The sequence below is a fragment of the Mobula hypostoma genome, chromosome 2, assembly GCF_963921235.1.
Source record: "Mobula hypostoma chromosome 2, sMobHyp1.1, whole genome shotgun sequence".
Classification (NCBI taxonomy): domain Eukaryota; kingdom Metazoa; phylum Chordata; class Chondrichthyes; order Myliobatiformes; family Myliobatidae; genus Mobula; species Mobula hypostoma.
This window is the reverse complement of record NC_086098.1, coordinates 199,020,564-199,036,585: the sequence shown is the minus strand read 5'-3', so window position 1 is coordinate 199,036,585 and position 16,022 is coordinate 199,020,564. Positions and strand designations below refer to the sequence as shown.

At 39.1% G+C, this 16,022-nt stretch overlaps 1 protein-coding gene across 1 annotated transcript in view; it reads right to left on the bottom strand.

Annotated features, from left to right (window-relative positions):
• Positions 1-16,022, bottom strand: part of prpf6 (PRP6 pre-mRNA processing factor 6 homolog (S. cerevisiae)) — an 86,089-nt gene that overhangs the window by 40,203 nt on the left and 29,864 nt on the right. The window contains exons 7-11 of the mRNA XM_063041376.1: positions 15,692-15,786; positions 14,962-15,118; positions 13,444-13,606; positions 11,773-11,891; positions 11,465-11,683 (exon numbers count right to left, since the gene is read on the bottom strand). Coding sequence (XP_062897446.1) covers positions 11,465-11,683; positions 11,773-11,891; positions 13,444-13,606; positions 14,962-15,118; positions 15,692-15,786 — 753 coding nt within the window. The remainder of the gene's footprint in view (positions 1-11,464; positions 11,684-11,772; positions 11,892-13,443; positions 13,607-14,961; positions 15,119-15,691; positions 15,787-16,022) is intronic.

The window sequence follows — 16,022 nt, the reverse complement described above, 5'->3', positions numbered from 1 at the left end:
CAACAACATCTCAAACAACATAAAGTCAAAGTACAGGAAGGAAATAGAAAGCTTAGTAGCATAGCGTCATTTTTTCTTACTATTTTGGACAACTTTGAATCGGGGTAGCCTGCAGATAATGAACACTAAGCTGAACTGAATCTGCCTGGACTCTTTCAATTTGAATCATGACAAAGCCGTTCCCTCAATGTCATCAAAATGAAACAGCTCGTCACTGGCTTCAAGACAGGGGTGGGGGGTGGGGTGCAGTGCACATGCTCCTGTTAATATCATTGCTCTTGACAATGACAGCTTCAAGTTTCAAGGATTGAACATCATTAACAGCCTGTTCTGGTCCAACCACAGAAACTAAAGTCAAGAAAGCTAAATGTTCTGACTTCAAGAGGCTAAATAAATATGGCATTTCCCCTACAATCCTTACCGAATTATATCAATGCACCATAGAAAGCATCCTATCTGGATGCATAATGATATAGGAGCTAGTTTGTATGTGCCTACAAGGAACTACAGGGAGTTGTGGACACAGCTTCAGCGCATTATAGAAACCAACCTCCCCCCCATGAACTCTTTCTATACTTCGCTGCCTCAGTAAATCAGCCAGCATAATCAAAGACTCCACCCACCCTGGCTGTCTCTGCTTCCTTCTACCATCGGGTACAAGACACAGAAGCATTAAAGTACACGTCACCAGGTTCAAGGACAGCTTCTGCCACATTGTTATAAGACTATTGAATGGTTCCCTAGTACAATAAGGTGGGCTCTTGACCTCACAATCTACCTCATTATGATTTTTCACTATACCTTCTCTGTACTAATTACACTTAAACTGCATTTTGTTTCACCTTCTTCTACCTCGATGCACTGGACAATGAAAGGCAAACTTTTCACTATCTTGGTACATAGGACAATAATAAACCAATTCCAATACATCTCAGGTGTGCAGGTTGATGGATTAATTGACCACTATACTGTCCCTAGTGTGGAGCAGAATACTATTTTCTATTTAGCCTAAAGGGATGATCATTCTGTGGCACACGTATGCACTCAACTTTTCTTGTCATTGTGTGGAGTGCATTTAATTAGCTGAAAGCTCATTTATGTGATCACTGGGGTCTCGGACGGACACAGGTTAAATAATATACTTCATATTTCTGGCTTAAGATGGTTGCAAGGTCTTCAATCTCATCCTGTACTGCTTGTTGGGAAAGATACATCCATGCAGCTTATTTCTCCTGTTAGCCATAGTATTGGCCACCAGTACTCCTGAATGTACATGCACAAAAAGGAGGTTAGACCAGATTTGCTGATTGTGCACTGCACATATGGAATGAGCTCCCAAAGTAAGTGGTTCAATCAGAGAAAGACAGGTACATGGATAAGAAAAGCTTAGAAGGATACAGACCAAATGAGACTAGTTGGGATAGGCACCTTGTTCAGCACGGAATAGTTGAGCCCAGGGGGCCATCTCTGTAATGTACAAATCTGACTCTACAAGTTATCTCTGGTTCTAATTTCTTCAATTTTACCTATATCATTCAACAGGTGGACATTTTTGTGTGGTAAACTGGGGTGCTTCTCTTGGCATACCATTTTCCACTTTTCCATTGTTTTAGTAATATGCTGAGGGATAATTTAGACAGAGGCTATAGACAATTTAACCAGGCAACAATTAGCAGGTGGCAAACCCACACTTCAACACTTTAAATACATTCTCAAATATTCAAACATTAACCAGAAAAACATTTGATGATTGTTGCTTTATATAAGGAATACCCTAACTCAGCTAAATTACCACCTATAAAATCAAGGTCATCAATACAAATTAAATGGGTCGTGTGAATTCATCATTAATAAACTCTAACAACAATGGAATAATATTTCTAAATTATCAGAGTAATTGTTATGTTTCAGTGCTTTTAACTTTAATTTTACTTTGGATAGCATAATGAAAATATAAGGCTAGCAGGAAGGAGCTTAAGAATGAAATTAGGATAGCCAGAAGGGACCATGAGAAGGCCTTGGCAAGCAGGTTTAAGGAAAACCCCAAGCATTCTACAAGTATGTGAAGAGCAAGAGGATAAGACGTGAAAGAATAGCCAATCAAGGGTGACAGTGGAAAAGTGTGTATGGAACCGGAGGGGAAAGCAGAAGGACTTAATGAATACTTTGCTCCAGTATTCACTATAGAAAAGGATCTTAGTGATTGTGGGGATGACTTACAGTGGATTGAAAAGCTTTTAGCATATAGACATTAAGAAAGAGGATGTGCTGGAGGTTTTTGGAAAGCATCAAGTTGGATAAGTCTTCGGGACTGGACGAGATGTACCCCAGGTTACTGTGGGAGGCGAAGGAGGAGATTGCTGAGCCTCTGGCAATGATCTTTGCATCAATGGGGACGGGACAGGTTTCAGAGGATTGGAGGGTTGCAGTTGGTGTTCCCTTATTCAAGAAAGAGAGTACAGATAGCCCAGGAAATTATAGACCAGTGAGTTGTACTTCAGTGGTTGCTAAGTTGATGGAAAAGATCCTGAGGCAGGATTTATGAACGTTTGGAGAGGCACAATATGATAAGGAATAATCAGCATGGTTTCGTCAGAGGGAGGTCATGCCTTAAGAGTCTGATTGAATTTTTTGAGGATGTGACTAAACACATTGATGAAGGTAGAGTCGTAGATGTAGTATATGGATTTCCACAAGGCATTTGATAAAGTACCCCATGCAAGGCTTATTGAGAAAGTAAGGAAGTATGGGATCCAAGGGGACCTTGCTTTGTGGATCCAGAATTGGCTTGCCCGCAGAAGGCAAACAGTGGTTGTAGACACGCCACATTCTGCATGGAGGTTGGTGAGCAGAGATGTGCCTCAGGGATCTGTTCTGAGACTCCTTCTTTTCGTGATTTCTATAAATGACCTGGATGAGGAAGTGGAGCGATGGGTTAGTAAATTTGCTGATGACACAAAGGTTGGGGGTGTTGTAGATAGTGTGGAGGGCTGTCAGAGGTTACAGTGGGACTTCGATAGGATGTAAAACTGGGCTGAGAAGTGGACATCTCATCCAGTCCCAGAGACTTATCCAACTTGATGCTTTCCAAAAGCTCCAGCACATCCTCTTTCTTAATATCTACATGCTCAAGATTTTCAGTCCGCTGCAAGTCATCCCTACAGTCGCCAAGATCCTTTTCTGTAGTGAATACTGAAGCAAAGTATTCATTAAGTACCTCTGCTATTTCCTCCAGTTCCATACACACTTTTCCACTGTCACACTTGATTGGTCCTATTCTCTCGTGTCTTATGTGAAAAGCAAGAGGTATTTCTAGAATGTCTTGGGATTATCCTTAATTGTGTCCGCCAAGGCATTCTCATGGCCCCTTCTGGCTCTCCTAATTTCATTCTTAAGCTCCTTCCAGCTAGCCTTATGATCTACTAGATCTCTATCACTACCTAGTTTTTTGAACTTTTCCTAAGTTCTTCCTTTCGTGACTAGATTTTCAATAGCCTTTGTACACCATGGTTCCTGTACCCTACCATCCTTTCCATGTCTCATTGGAATGTACCTATGCAGAACCCCATGCAAATATCCCCTGAACACTTGCCACATTTCTTCCGTATGTTTCCCTAAGAACATCTGTTTCCAATTTATGCTTCCAAGTTCCTGCCTGATAGCCTCATATTTCCCCTTACACCAATTAAACGTTTCCTTAACTTGTCTGTTCCTATCCCTCTCCAATGCTATGGTAAAGGAGATAAAATTGTGATCACTACCTCCAAAATGCCTTCTGAGCCATAGGGTCAGACTCTGTGCCAGAGGCATGGCCACTGTTGCTTCCCCCAGGTAGGCCGTCTCCTCCAAAAGTACTCAAACAGGAATACTTAACATTAAGGGGGACAGCCACTGGGGTGCTCTCTGGCACCTGCCTCTTGCCTGTCCCTCTCCTGACAGTTACCCACTTATTTGTCTCCCCAGGCCCCGGAGTGACTACCAGCCAATAGCTCCTCTCTATCATCTCCTCACTCTCCGTGACCAGACGAAGGTCATAGAGCTGTATCTCCAGTTCCCTAACACGGTCTCTAAGGAGCTATAGCTCGACGCACCTGGTGCAGATGTGCCCGTCCGGGAAGCTGGGAGTCTCCTGGACCTCCCACATCTGATACCGAGCACAGAAAACCTGCCTCACACACATTCTTCCTGTCTGTATTCTACACAGATAACCTACTCCACCTGGATTTGTTATCACCGAAGCCCTGTTCAGTCAAAGCCTTCCTACTCTGTCTCCCTGTACTCCAATGCCCGCTGTATAAATCCGTCTTCCTTTTAAACTCTTTTCGCTGTTCTCACTGGCTGACATCTGCACGCTTGCACAGTCGTGCCCCGTTCAAACCACTAAAGAGAAAAGTGAACTCGGCCTTTTCTCCTTGGAGAGGTGACCTGATAGAGGTGTATAAGAAGATGAGAGACATTGATTGTGTGGATAGTCAGAGGCTTTTTCCAAGGTCTGAAACGGCTAACATGAGAGGGCACAGTTTTAAGTGCTTGGAAGTACATTCAGAGGAGATGTCAGGGTTTTTTTTTAAAATAAACTCAAAGAGTGGTGAGTGCGTGGAATGTACTGCCAGCGACGGTGGTGTAAGGCAGATATGATAGGGTCTTTTAAGAGACTCCTGGATAAGTACATGGAGCTTAGAAAAATGGAGGGTTATGGGTAACCCTAGGTAATTTCTAAAGTAAGTACATGTTCACCATAGCGTTGTGGGATGAAGGGCCTGTATTGTGCTGTAGGTTTTCTGTTTCTAAGGCTACAAAATCTGTTCCCAAGAGTCATTATATGACAGATTTCTGGATATGAGTGGAGAGGATAAAATACCAGTCACATTTCCAAACATGGAATACTCTAGCAGAAAGATAAAATAGGTAACATAGCGTTAAATAACACTCTGAATATATTGCTCTGAATGTACAATATACTCCCAATAACATTCTCAATATCAGTTATTTAAAATAAGTATTTTAGCATTTTAAACATAACTAATTTGAAAGAATATTCGGGTTCTGGACAAATAAATGTCATTATTGGCAAATAAAAGAAATTTCGATATCACAACTGTTCTGAGTCATGATTCCTTTAGACATTTTGGTATCACTTGCACTACAAATTAAATGGTTGCATTGAAAATTAAATTATTTTAAGAGTCAACTGTAGTCAGTAGAATCATCTGAATTTACATAGCATACAATATGCTCTGAGGGAATTCGGCTTGCTTTATAGAGCATTATGTAGAAACCAAACTTTGAAAATTTAGTTAGAAGTTAAGGCAGGTGGCTAATCATCAAATTTTAAGGTGGGCGTACATACGGAGACAAAGAAAAGGATATTGACAACTGAAGTTTTAATTGGTAGTTTAATTTGGTATCCAATTGTAAGGCAGACAAGAACTCAACCAATTTTTGATCAAATCTTTTTCCAGCCAAGTTTTATAAACGTTTCATTATTTTAACACATTGGAGCCTCTGATGACAAGGTAACTCAAAGTGCATTGCTTTGCCCATTTTCCTTAAGTAAATAAACACAGGATAAAATTAAAACAAAAAACTGAAGTAAGCCAATTTGCCTATCCATTCAATAGAATTACAGAAAGTAGCCTTGGCATCAACCATTGAGGCCTTTCACTGACCTTCAACTTTTCTCCTTAAACAAATTCTTCCATCCAAAGAACTAATAACAAGGGTGACAAGGGGTAGTAGATGTAGGTTGGTGCATCCAAGGTAGAGTTCGCATTGTGAAAGTGTAGTGTCCATGGTATTAATGGAATGAAGGAACAGTTCACTATGGGACTAATCCTGGTTCTTTTATCAAACCCTAGCCCAGAAGGAAGCAAGAATTTGAAAGAAGAGCCAAATCCCTGCTACAGATTCCTTTTCGGGACTAGGATTTGAAAGAGGAATCCATAGCAGTGATTCGGTTGTTCTTTCAGATTCTAGCTTCTTTTTAGGCTATTCCAGCAAGGTCATCCACCAGTATTAAACCGAGCTGTATTTTCTTATGTCTCTAACTCTTTACTTCTGATTGTTCAGACACAGCCGTAACCTGAACGGTCAACTTGCACGTTACATGATAAAGCATACTACAAGACGAAAGCATACTGACACTCCACCATAAACAAGAGATTCTGCAGAGGCTGACAATCCGGAGCAAAGCACACAAAATACTGGAGGAACTCAGCAGGTCAGGCAGCATTTAACTACACAAATGCCTGAAGAAGGGTCTTGGCCTGAAATGTTGACTGTTTATTAATTTCCATAGATGCTGCCTGACCTGCTGAGTTCCTCCAGAATTTTGTAATTCTTCTCCACCAGGTAGGTCAGACACAAATGCAAGGTAATTTAGGTAATCCTTGAATAACGTGGCAGTTGGAGATACCATTACCACAGTAAGTAAACTCTTAAACAAATTTCCCTGCTTCCTCAACATGGCCTGTCCCTTCACCTATCTTCGTATTGTCCGCAAACCTGCCCACAAAGCCATCAATTCCATCATCCAAATCACTGTCACAATGTGAAAAGAAGTGGTCCCAACACTTAGCCCTGGCGGAACGCCACGAGTCACTGGCAGCCAACCAGAAAAGGCCCCTTTTATTCCAACTTTTTGCTTCCTGCCAGTCAGCAACCTTTCATCCATGATAGTATCTTTCCTGTAATATTATCAGCTCTTGTTAAGCATCCTCATGGGTGGCATCTTGTCAGAGGCCGTTTGAAAATCCAAGTAAACAACATCAACTAACTCGCCTTTGTCTTTCTGGCATGTCAGTTTTTCAAGGAGTTCCAACAGATTTGTCAGACCATTTTCCTTTAAGGAAACCATGTTAACATCGACCTATTTTATCATATGCCTCCAAGTACCCTAAAACCTCATCCTTATTAGACTCCAACATCTTGCCAACCACTGGAGTCAGGCTAACTGGCCTATTTGAGAATCTAGCGACTCTTGAAAGAGCATATCTTATGCCTTCACAATCTCTTCAGTTACCTCTTTCAGAACCCTGGGGTGTAGTGCATCTGGTCTACATGTCTCATCTTCCTTCAGACCTTTCAGCTTTCTAAGCAGCCTCTCCATAGTAATCACCACAACACACTTCTGCCTCGACACACTCGTACTTCTAGTATACTACTAGTATCTTCCATAGTAAAGACTGATGTATAATAGTTAAGACCATAAGACATAGAAGCAGAATTAGGCCTTTCAGCCCATCGAGTCTGCTCCACCATTCCAACATGCGTGATCTGGGATTCTGCTCAACCCCATATACCTGCCTTCTCGCCATATCCTTTGATGCCCTGAACGATCAGGAAACTATCAACTTCTGCTTTAAAAATACCTATGGACTTGGCCTCCACTTCAGTCTGTGGCAGAGCATTCCACAAATTCACTGCCCTCTGGCCAAAATAAATTCCTCCTTATCTCTGCTCTAAAAGGTCACCCCTCAATTTTGAGGCTGCCCCTCTAGTTCTGGATACCCCCACCATAGGAAACATCCTCTCCACATCTATCCTATTTAGTCCTTCCTTCCAACATTCGGTAGATTTCAATGAGATTCCCCTGCCCCCCCCCCCCCCCGCAGCAGTCTTCGAAATTCCAGTGAGTACAGGCCCAAAGCTGTCAAACGCTCCTCATATGTTAACCCCTCATTCCCAGAATCATCCTCAAGAACCTCCTCTGGACTCTCTCCAATGACAACACATCCTTTCTGAGATATGGGGCCCAAAACTGTTGACAATACTTCAAGTGTGACTTGACTCGTGTCTTATAAAGGCTCAGCATTCTCTCCTTTTATATTCTATTCCCCTTGAAATAATGCCAACATTGCATTTGCCTTCTTTACCACAGACTCAACTTGTAAGTTAACCTTCTGGGAGTCTTGCACAAGGACTCCTCAGTCCCTCTGCACTTATGATGTTTGAATTTTCTCCCCATTTAGATAATAGTCCATACTATTGTTCCCTTTACCAAAATACGTTATCATACATTTCCCAGCACTGTATTCCATCTGCCACTTTTTTCCCCCCATGCTTCCAATTCGTCCAAGTCCTGCTGCAATCACATTGCTTCCTCTGCTCTTATTTTCTTATCAACTGCACTTTACCATGGAGCCATTAACCAAATCATTGACAAACTATGTGAAAATTAGCAGTCCCAATACTGCCTCGAGGAACACCACTATTCACCAGCAGCGAACCAGAAAAGGCCCGTTATTCCCAGTTGCTACCTCCTGCCTGCAGCCAATTCTGCTATCCATGCCAGTATCTTTCTTGTAATGCCATAGGATTTTGTCTTGTTAAGCAGCCTCATGTGTGGCACTTTATCAAACGCCTTCTGAAAATCTAAGTAAATGACATCCACTGCTTCTCCTTTGTCCACCCTGCTTGTTACTTCCTTGAAGAACTCTAACAGATTTGTCAGGCAAGATTACCCTTTACAGAAACTATGCTGACTTTGGCTTATTTTATCATTAGTCTCCAAGTACACTGAAACTTCATCCCCAATAATAGACTCCAACACTTTCCCAACCACTGAGGTTAGGCTAACTGGCGTATTTCCTTCCTTTTGCCTTCCTCCCTTCTTAAAGAGTGGAGTGACATTTGAAATTTTCCAGTTCTCCAGGACTATGCCAGAATCAAGTGATTCTTGAAAGATCATGACCAAGGCACCCGTTTTCTCTTCAGCAAACTCTCTCAGGACACTGGGATGTGGTCCATTTGGTCCACGTAACTTATCCACTTTAAGACCTTTGAGTTTGCCTAGTACTTTTTCGCAATAGCACTCACCCCTGCTCCCTGATACTCATGGACCTTTGGCACACTCCTGGTGTCTTCCACTACTAACTACTTAAGTTAGTCCACTCTTTCTTTGTTGCCCATTACTACTGCTCCAAAGTCATTTTCCAGCGGTCCGATACTCTCGCCTCTCTTTTACTCTTATATATCTGAAAAAACTTTTGGTATCTTATAATTACTGACAAGTTTATCTTCGTATTTCATCTTTTCTCTCCTTATAGCTTTTTTAGTTGTCTTCTGTTGATTTTTTAAAAGCTTCCAGTCCCAGACTAATATTTGCTATATTATATGCCCCCTCTTTTGTTTTTATGCTATCTTTGACTTCCCTTATCAGCAACGGCTACCTCATCCTCCCTTTAGAATACCTACTACTTCTTTGGGTTGTACCTAAGCTGTGCCTTCTGAATTGCTCCCAAAGGCTCCAGCCATTGTTGATCTGCTGTTATCCCTGTTAAGTGTTTCCTTCCAATCAACTTTGGCTAGCTCGTCACCCCATGCCCCTGTAATTCCTTTTACTCTAATGTAATACTGATACCTCTGTCTTTATCTTCTCCCTCTCAAACTGCAGCATAAATTCTATCATATTATCATCACTGCCTCCCAAGGGTTCCTTTATCATAAACTCCAATCTAACTCCTTGCACATCACCCAATCCAGAATTGCTCTCCCTTGTGAGCTCAACCATAAGCTATTCTAAAAAAAACACATCTCGTAGGCATTCTACAAATTTGCTCTGTTGGGATGCAGCACCAACCTGCGTTTCCCAACCTATCTGCATATCACAATCACTCCAATCATAACACTGCCTTTTTTTAAACATGTCTTTTCTGTTACAGTTTGTACCCCATATATGACCTGGCTACTGTTTGGAAGCCTGCATACAACTCCCATACACCCCTCTCTCCCTAAGGTGCCAGATCAATTAAATGAATATGTTTCTAGTTGACCTGAGAAAAGACCATACAAATTATCCTCTGGCTCCACAGTACAACAATGTACTTTTTGAACTTCTAGGGGTTCTTTGAGCAGGCCAGGCAGAAAAACAAAAATCAGTACCTTAAGATATTTGGCAGAAATTATTTTTTTCCTTCAGTAATCAATTTTCTGGATTGATCCATAATTTTGGATACATTTCCTATGGCAGGTCCCTGATGCAGTGTTAAATCTTCACTCAGCATCATGACAAGCTAATGCCCGAACCAATCTAATGTTTATTTCAGTTCCCCCAGCCTACCAGCTGCTCAAGTGCTGATCTTCAAGGATCCATTTGTGATCCCATGCTGTATTACCAGGTGGGCAAAATGGCATGTGGAGTAGATGTGGGGCTATAATTACAACATAATGTTAATAACAGAAAGTGACTTTTTTCTGGCAGTTTTAGTTATTAAAACTTGGTAACGTTCAAAATATTTTCATTCATATGTTTTTCTGTCAGGTACTTATTCAAAGATTCAAAGTACATACTATCAAAGAATGTATAAACTATACAACCTTGAGATATGTTTGTTTCCAGGTAACCATTTATTAAAATTGGCTTCAAATTTTAGACACATTATCTTAAGATTTGGGAGAATACTTAAAAGTTTGAAATGTCTCCTTAACAATTTAGGCTTAAGAGAGTTGACAAGTTTCTTTACAGCACTAGAGAACTTAGAGCTAATTTTTTAACTGATTTCAAAGGAAGGTCAAATGTTTCCATTGATACTGCAGGACAGGGAAAGCAAGAACACGGTTGTAAAAGGACAAGATTATTGCAGTGAAGAGATAGCTTCAGTGGCTTATTAAATAATAAAATTAATGAAACCAAAATGAAAGTTGAGAAGTTCTTTGAAAGAAATTGTTTCACATCATCATATGAAGCTTAAGAAGCAGCTATCAGGAATTTGAGGACACTTCTACAGATGTACCCTGGAGAGCATTCTAACTGGCTGCATCGCTGTCTGGTATGTGGTGGGGGGGGGGGGGGAGGACAGGAGATGGGAGCAGCAGGGTCTACTGCACAGGATCGAGTTGCAAGCTTAGTCAGCTTCATTATGGACACTAGCCTCTATAGTATCCAGGACATCTTCAAGGAGCGATCAAAAATGCAGCATCCATCATTAATGAACCCCATCACCCAGGTCATGACTTGCTCTTATTGCTACCATCAGAAAGGGAGTACAGAAGCTTGAAGGCGTACACTCAACAGTTCAGGAGCAGCTTCTTCCCCTCTGCCATTACAGTTGCTGTAATTGTGTATTTTTCCATTATAATATATTGCATTGTACTACTGCTGCAAAGACAATTTCATGACATGCCAGTGATATTAAATCTGATTCTGATAAAAATCTCAAATAACCTCAACAAAAAAAAAATCATGAAATGTCATGGGACTGTTATTATTCCTTTTTGTGAATTATTCGCCCTTCACTACTGTTATCATCATTAGCTCTTCAACGTTATTAATAACATCACCCAGTGAGCTATCCAATAACAGTAACTACTTACTGCATGGTATAAAACATATGGGTAGCAGACCATGAATTTTTAGTCTGGGTCTACTACACCACAAATATATCAGTTTCACCTGAGAGAATTAAACAGATGATTTAGTACAAGAGAAATGATCGTTGGCACTTATTTTCAGATGAATAATTACCTGAATCCACTGCTCTCTATTAATTTCCACTCCGTTTGCTCTAAGTGAAGTAATAGCTCTGTCAATGATCTTGTCTACCATTTGAGTATTTCCATTAGCTTCTTCCAGTTTTGCTGCAGTAATCCAAATATGCCTGTCAGTTGGAATGTTCTCTCTTGCTTTGTTAAGAACTTTCCGAGCATTTTCATAGGTCTCCAATCTTGCTAAGGCAAGCCAAAGCTATAAAACAGAAGAACTTCAGACATGCAATTCCATAAATTGTCTATGTGAAGTACAAGTTAACGTTTAATTCTGACACATGCAATTACCTCAACACTCGTGGGGCAGCATTCAACAGCCCTACTGAGCATAATCCGTGCATCCTCAGGTTCCTCCAGTTCAACTGCTGCTTTCCATAACCGCACTGAGTTTGGTACATGCTCTAGGGCTGAAGAATGTTTTTAAATATAAGTAATTGGACAACTACACATTGACTAAACTACCCACTTCCACAACCCCAACCAAAAAGCAAACATAACTGGCCTGTTATAAAATAGTACAACTTCCATTGCATTTATATGTTTTCACGTAGTATAAAGGTAGAGGCATGAAAATCTGCTTTTGAAACTAATTAATTTTCTACTATAAATGTAACAAATCTGTTTTCATTATTTATATAAAATTCTCGTTCTAAGAGATTGAAATTTCAAAACTATTAATTGCCCAAATACACACCAAATGATTGTGTGCATTGCAATAGTTAAAACTGCATAATAAATTATTTCACAGGTTGCAAAATCATTATAATATTGCTCATTTTAATTCTGTGTTACAAAACAAGTCTAATATAAGCAGCTTTAAACCAAATGGGGTCTAAAGCAGTAGTGCAGGTATATGAAAGAAATACAACAAACAAAAAAATCAAAAGCATTTCTGAATCTATTTTTCATGTGTTCTCAGACATACAAAATTTACCCGTATAACAGGAAAAAAATCCATTAACTACGATCAGTATGAGATCACTAGTTTACATTCCTTTTCTCATCAAATTTATTAAAAATCTAAGAAAACACATCCACTTAACACTTTAGCCAAAACCACCAAATTCAAAATTAATGAGATGATTCCAGATGTGTCTTTGTATGCTCTGCATCTCTCAGTTTTCTTTTAAAATATCATCAAAATATGTTGCTAACTGCGTTCTAAAAAGGAGTTTTTTTCAGTGGGAAAATTATTTTCTATGTAGAACAGCTGGGCTTCTTCAGGAGTAATTCTAACACAAATTCTTTACAGTGCAAAACGATAATTCAAGGACAAACATGAAGATTCAATTTTGAGGCCAACAAAAACAGCGAGCAGTACAATTCACAGCTGATGAAAAACTTATAAAAGCTTGCTTTATACTGTTCATATGTTTAGTTTCATGTATTTATTTAATATGGCATTGTCTCTAAAAGTATAGATTTATACAAATCTGCTAAACAGATATTTCTGTCAGTAACATATTGCTTGAGAAATTAGATTAATTTTGATAGGACTAAAGCAATCAAAATCAATTGGAATCAAATAAAAACATCTACAAGGAACAGGAATCCAAATACAGCATGCTCAGGATTTTGGTGATACCTGAATGGAAATTTTTCTCAGACGACTGGCCATTACTGCTATTATTACCCAAACACACTTTAAATTAATGTTTATTAGATATTACATACCAGTATATTAAAACCTGGAAAGCTTAAAGGAAGCCTCAAAGAATTTAGTATGTTGCCAAACAGGCCAAGAACACTCATGAAAACTCAAGTTAGAATTAGCTAACTAACTGTTTTGGATAGGCTCTTTACAACTAATATTCTACCTGCCTTCCAGATTACTTAAAATAAATCCCCACGGCAAATGAAAAATTTTGCACTTTCTCCAAATGTCTTTTTTCTCTCTTTGTAAATGAAGATGATTAGACCAAAAAATGCAAAATGTTTAAATGCAAACTTGGTATTTACCTTTTCGCAAAACTCGCTTCTTTGCTCTGATGTCTGTTTCCAATTCTGCAGCACGTATGTATATACGAACAGATTGTGGCAGATGACGGACAGCGTTTGCTACCACTGCTTTAGCTGTATCACCAGGTTGCAATCGAGCTGCTTCCAGCCAAACATCTTCACTCTAGAAATACAAACTGAACATAAATCTATGCTAACTGTAGTTCAATTTTATAAATAAGTTTAACTTAAACTAAACAAATACTTACGCAGAAAATTTGATAAAGTAAAATGCACCAGAACACTTTGCAGGAGTATTACGAAACAAAATCTGATAAGAATCTTGGTTAAGAAGTAGATATAAAGAACCATCTTAAAAATGTAGAGATAGAATTCCAGACTCAAAAAGGCTTGAAAATTCGGACCACAGCCACCACTGGTGGGGTGATAAATATTGGAGCTGCTCATGTCCAGCACTGGAGGAGCACAATTATCTGCAAGCTGCAAGTAGAGAGAGGCTTCTGTCCTAATCCCCCTTAGGCAATCTTTTTTTTTCTTCCCTCTCAGTTCAGACACAGAATCTCAACCCAAATAGTCAACATGCACTCTCTGCCTCCACAGATACTGCTGAACCTGAGTTCTTTAAAGACTGTCCTTAATTCCATATTCCAGCATTCAAACTCTACTTTGTGTTAATCCAAAGAACCTTCATTTTCATCCGAGCCTGTATTAGCATTGGTTCAAACTGACAATTTGTAAATAACTGCAAGAATGGATCAGTGGGCAACTTGAATCTATCTCATTGTGTGGGCAGCAAATAACAGCAACTCTGATCACCAGAGATCAGTACTAGAAAATGGATCAGTATTTTTCAAAGATTATTTCTGATTTGTGCACAGCAAATTTCAACCATTCTAGACCTACAAAATGACCGGAAACAATTCTCATTCTCATTGCACTTTCCTTTCTGATTCACTAAACTATTAGATGATCTCTCAATCCTTGCTATTGACCTGCATTTCATCCCCTTTGCAATACACCTTGTATAGATCATTCTTGTCAAAGATGCTGCACAAAGCAAATTGTTGTCCTGTAATAAGAAATGGCAATGATAATTCTGATTTTGAAATAATCCTACACAAGAGAAGTAAACTGTACAAGCTTCAGAGAAGCCTAGAAAATGCACCAGAAATTCACTTCATTTCATTTCCACCTAATATCGAATGACAAAGGGTAAAAGGGGAATGCCAGAATTAACACCAGGCCTCGAGAAGCAATGCACAAGTAAAATAACTGGGAAAAATCAATTTTAGCAATTATACTTATACAACAATTGGTAAATAGCAAAATTATTTGATTTTACAAATTACAGATTTTCTTACATCTATAAAGTAAGCACAAAACTATAAAGAAGTATTCATTATATATGATGAAATACAGATAATTAGATAAAACAAATATTAAACAGAGTCCTTGTCAAATGCCCAAGTGAAAAGCATAGTCAGCGCTCAACACAAGTAATCTGAAAATAGTGATTACCTTTGGACACATCTCCGTTCCTTTCATTATTAAATTCCTAGCCACCTGCAGTTTGCCCGTTACTTCCTCAAGTCTTGCGGATGCAATCCACGCTGGAGGATGATGAGGGTTGGTTTCACGTACTGATTTTAGCAGTAATCTGGCTTTTTTGATGTCACTGTTATAAAACAATATTGCAACATAAATAGATATTTTTGTAAACCATTAAAACATTAGCCAAAGTTGACTAAAAGGAAATAAAACATCTCCATTTATATATGCAGTGTAAAATGAAGCACTTCTGTGCTAATAATTTTTTAAGAAATTCTCAAGTTACCAACTTAATAAATCCCCTATTTAACCACAGGTTAAAATCAATTGTTACATCTAAAAAGCAGCTACTACTCTGCTAGCTCTGAACTCACTTATCCAGCATTTTGCCTACAAGTAATACAAATTATGAATATTTCCATTTCCTCTGAGAAGCTCAAAACTGGAATATTTTCTGAAGCGTTGTTTGATTTGGCCTTAACTTGGAAGTTCTCTTGTTTACTTAGATGGAGTAAGAGAAGAATGTTACATGTTCATAGTAAACCATGGCTTATGCATGTTTGTTTAAATTTCCAAATAGAGTAAGGTAACAAATAAAAGGATTAAGTTCCTAAGGTCACAAATCATAGCAGCTTAAATTAGATTTGATTAGATGGTGATTATCAAAGCTACATCTTATTGGCAATAAAAATACACTTACTTAATGTCTCCACCATGTGTTGGAATCATAGAATTCAAATCTGTCAAATAGCCTTTGGGGTCCACAACAGTTTGCCCACTAACAGAGTCAGACACCTTCAGGGGAAAAAAACATTAATTTTTCCTGATGCAAAACCGAGACAGATGTTAGACATCTTGTTGCAATAGTTTGATGAAATTGTAATTACTATGCTTTTCCCCCATAAAGGAAGAGAACAAGAAATAGAAATAGGCCACCCCCTCTGCCATTCAATAAGGTCATCGCTAACCGTTTTCTTGATCTATCCACAACTCATTTCCTCCAATTTCCAGAAATCTATCAATGACTTATT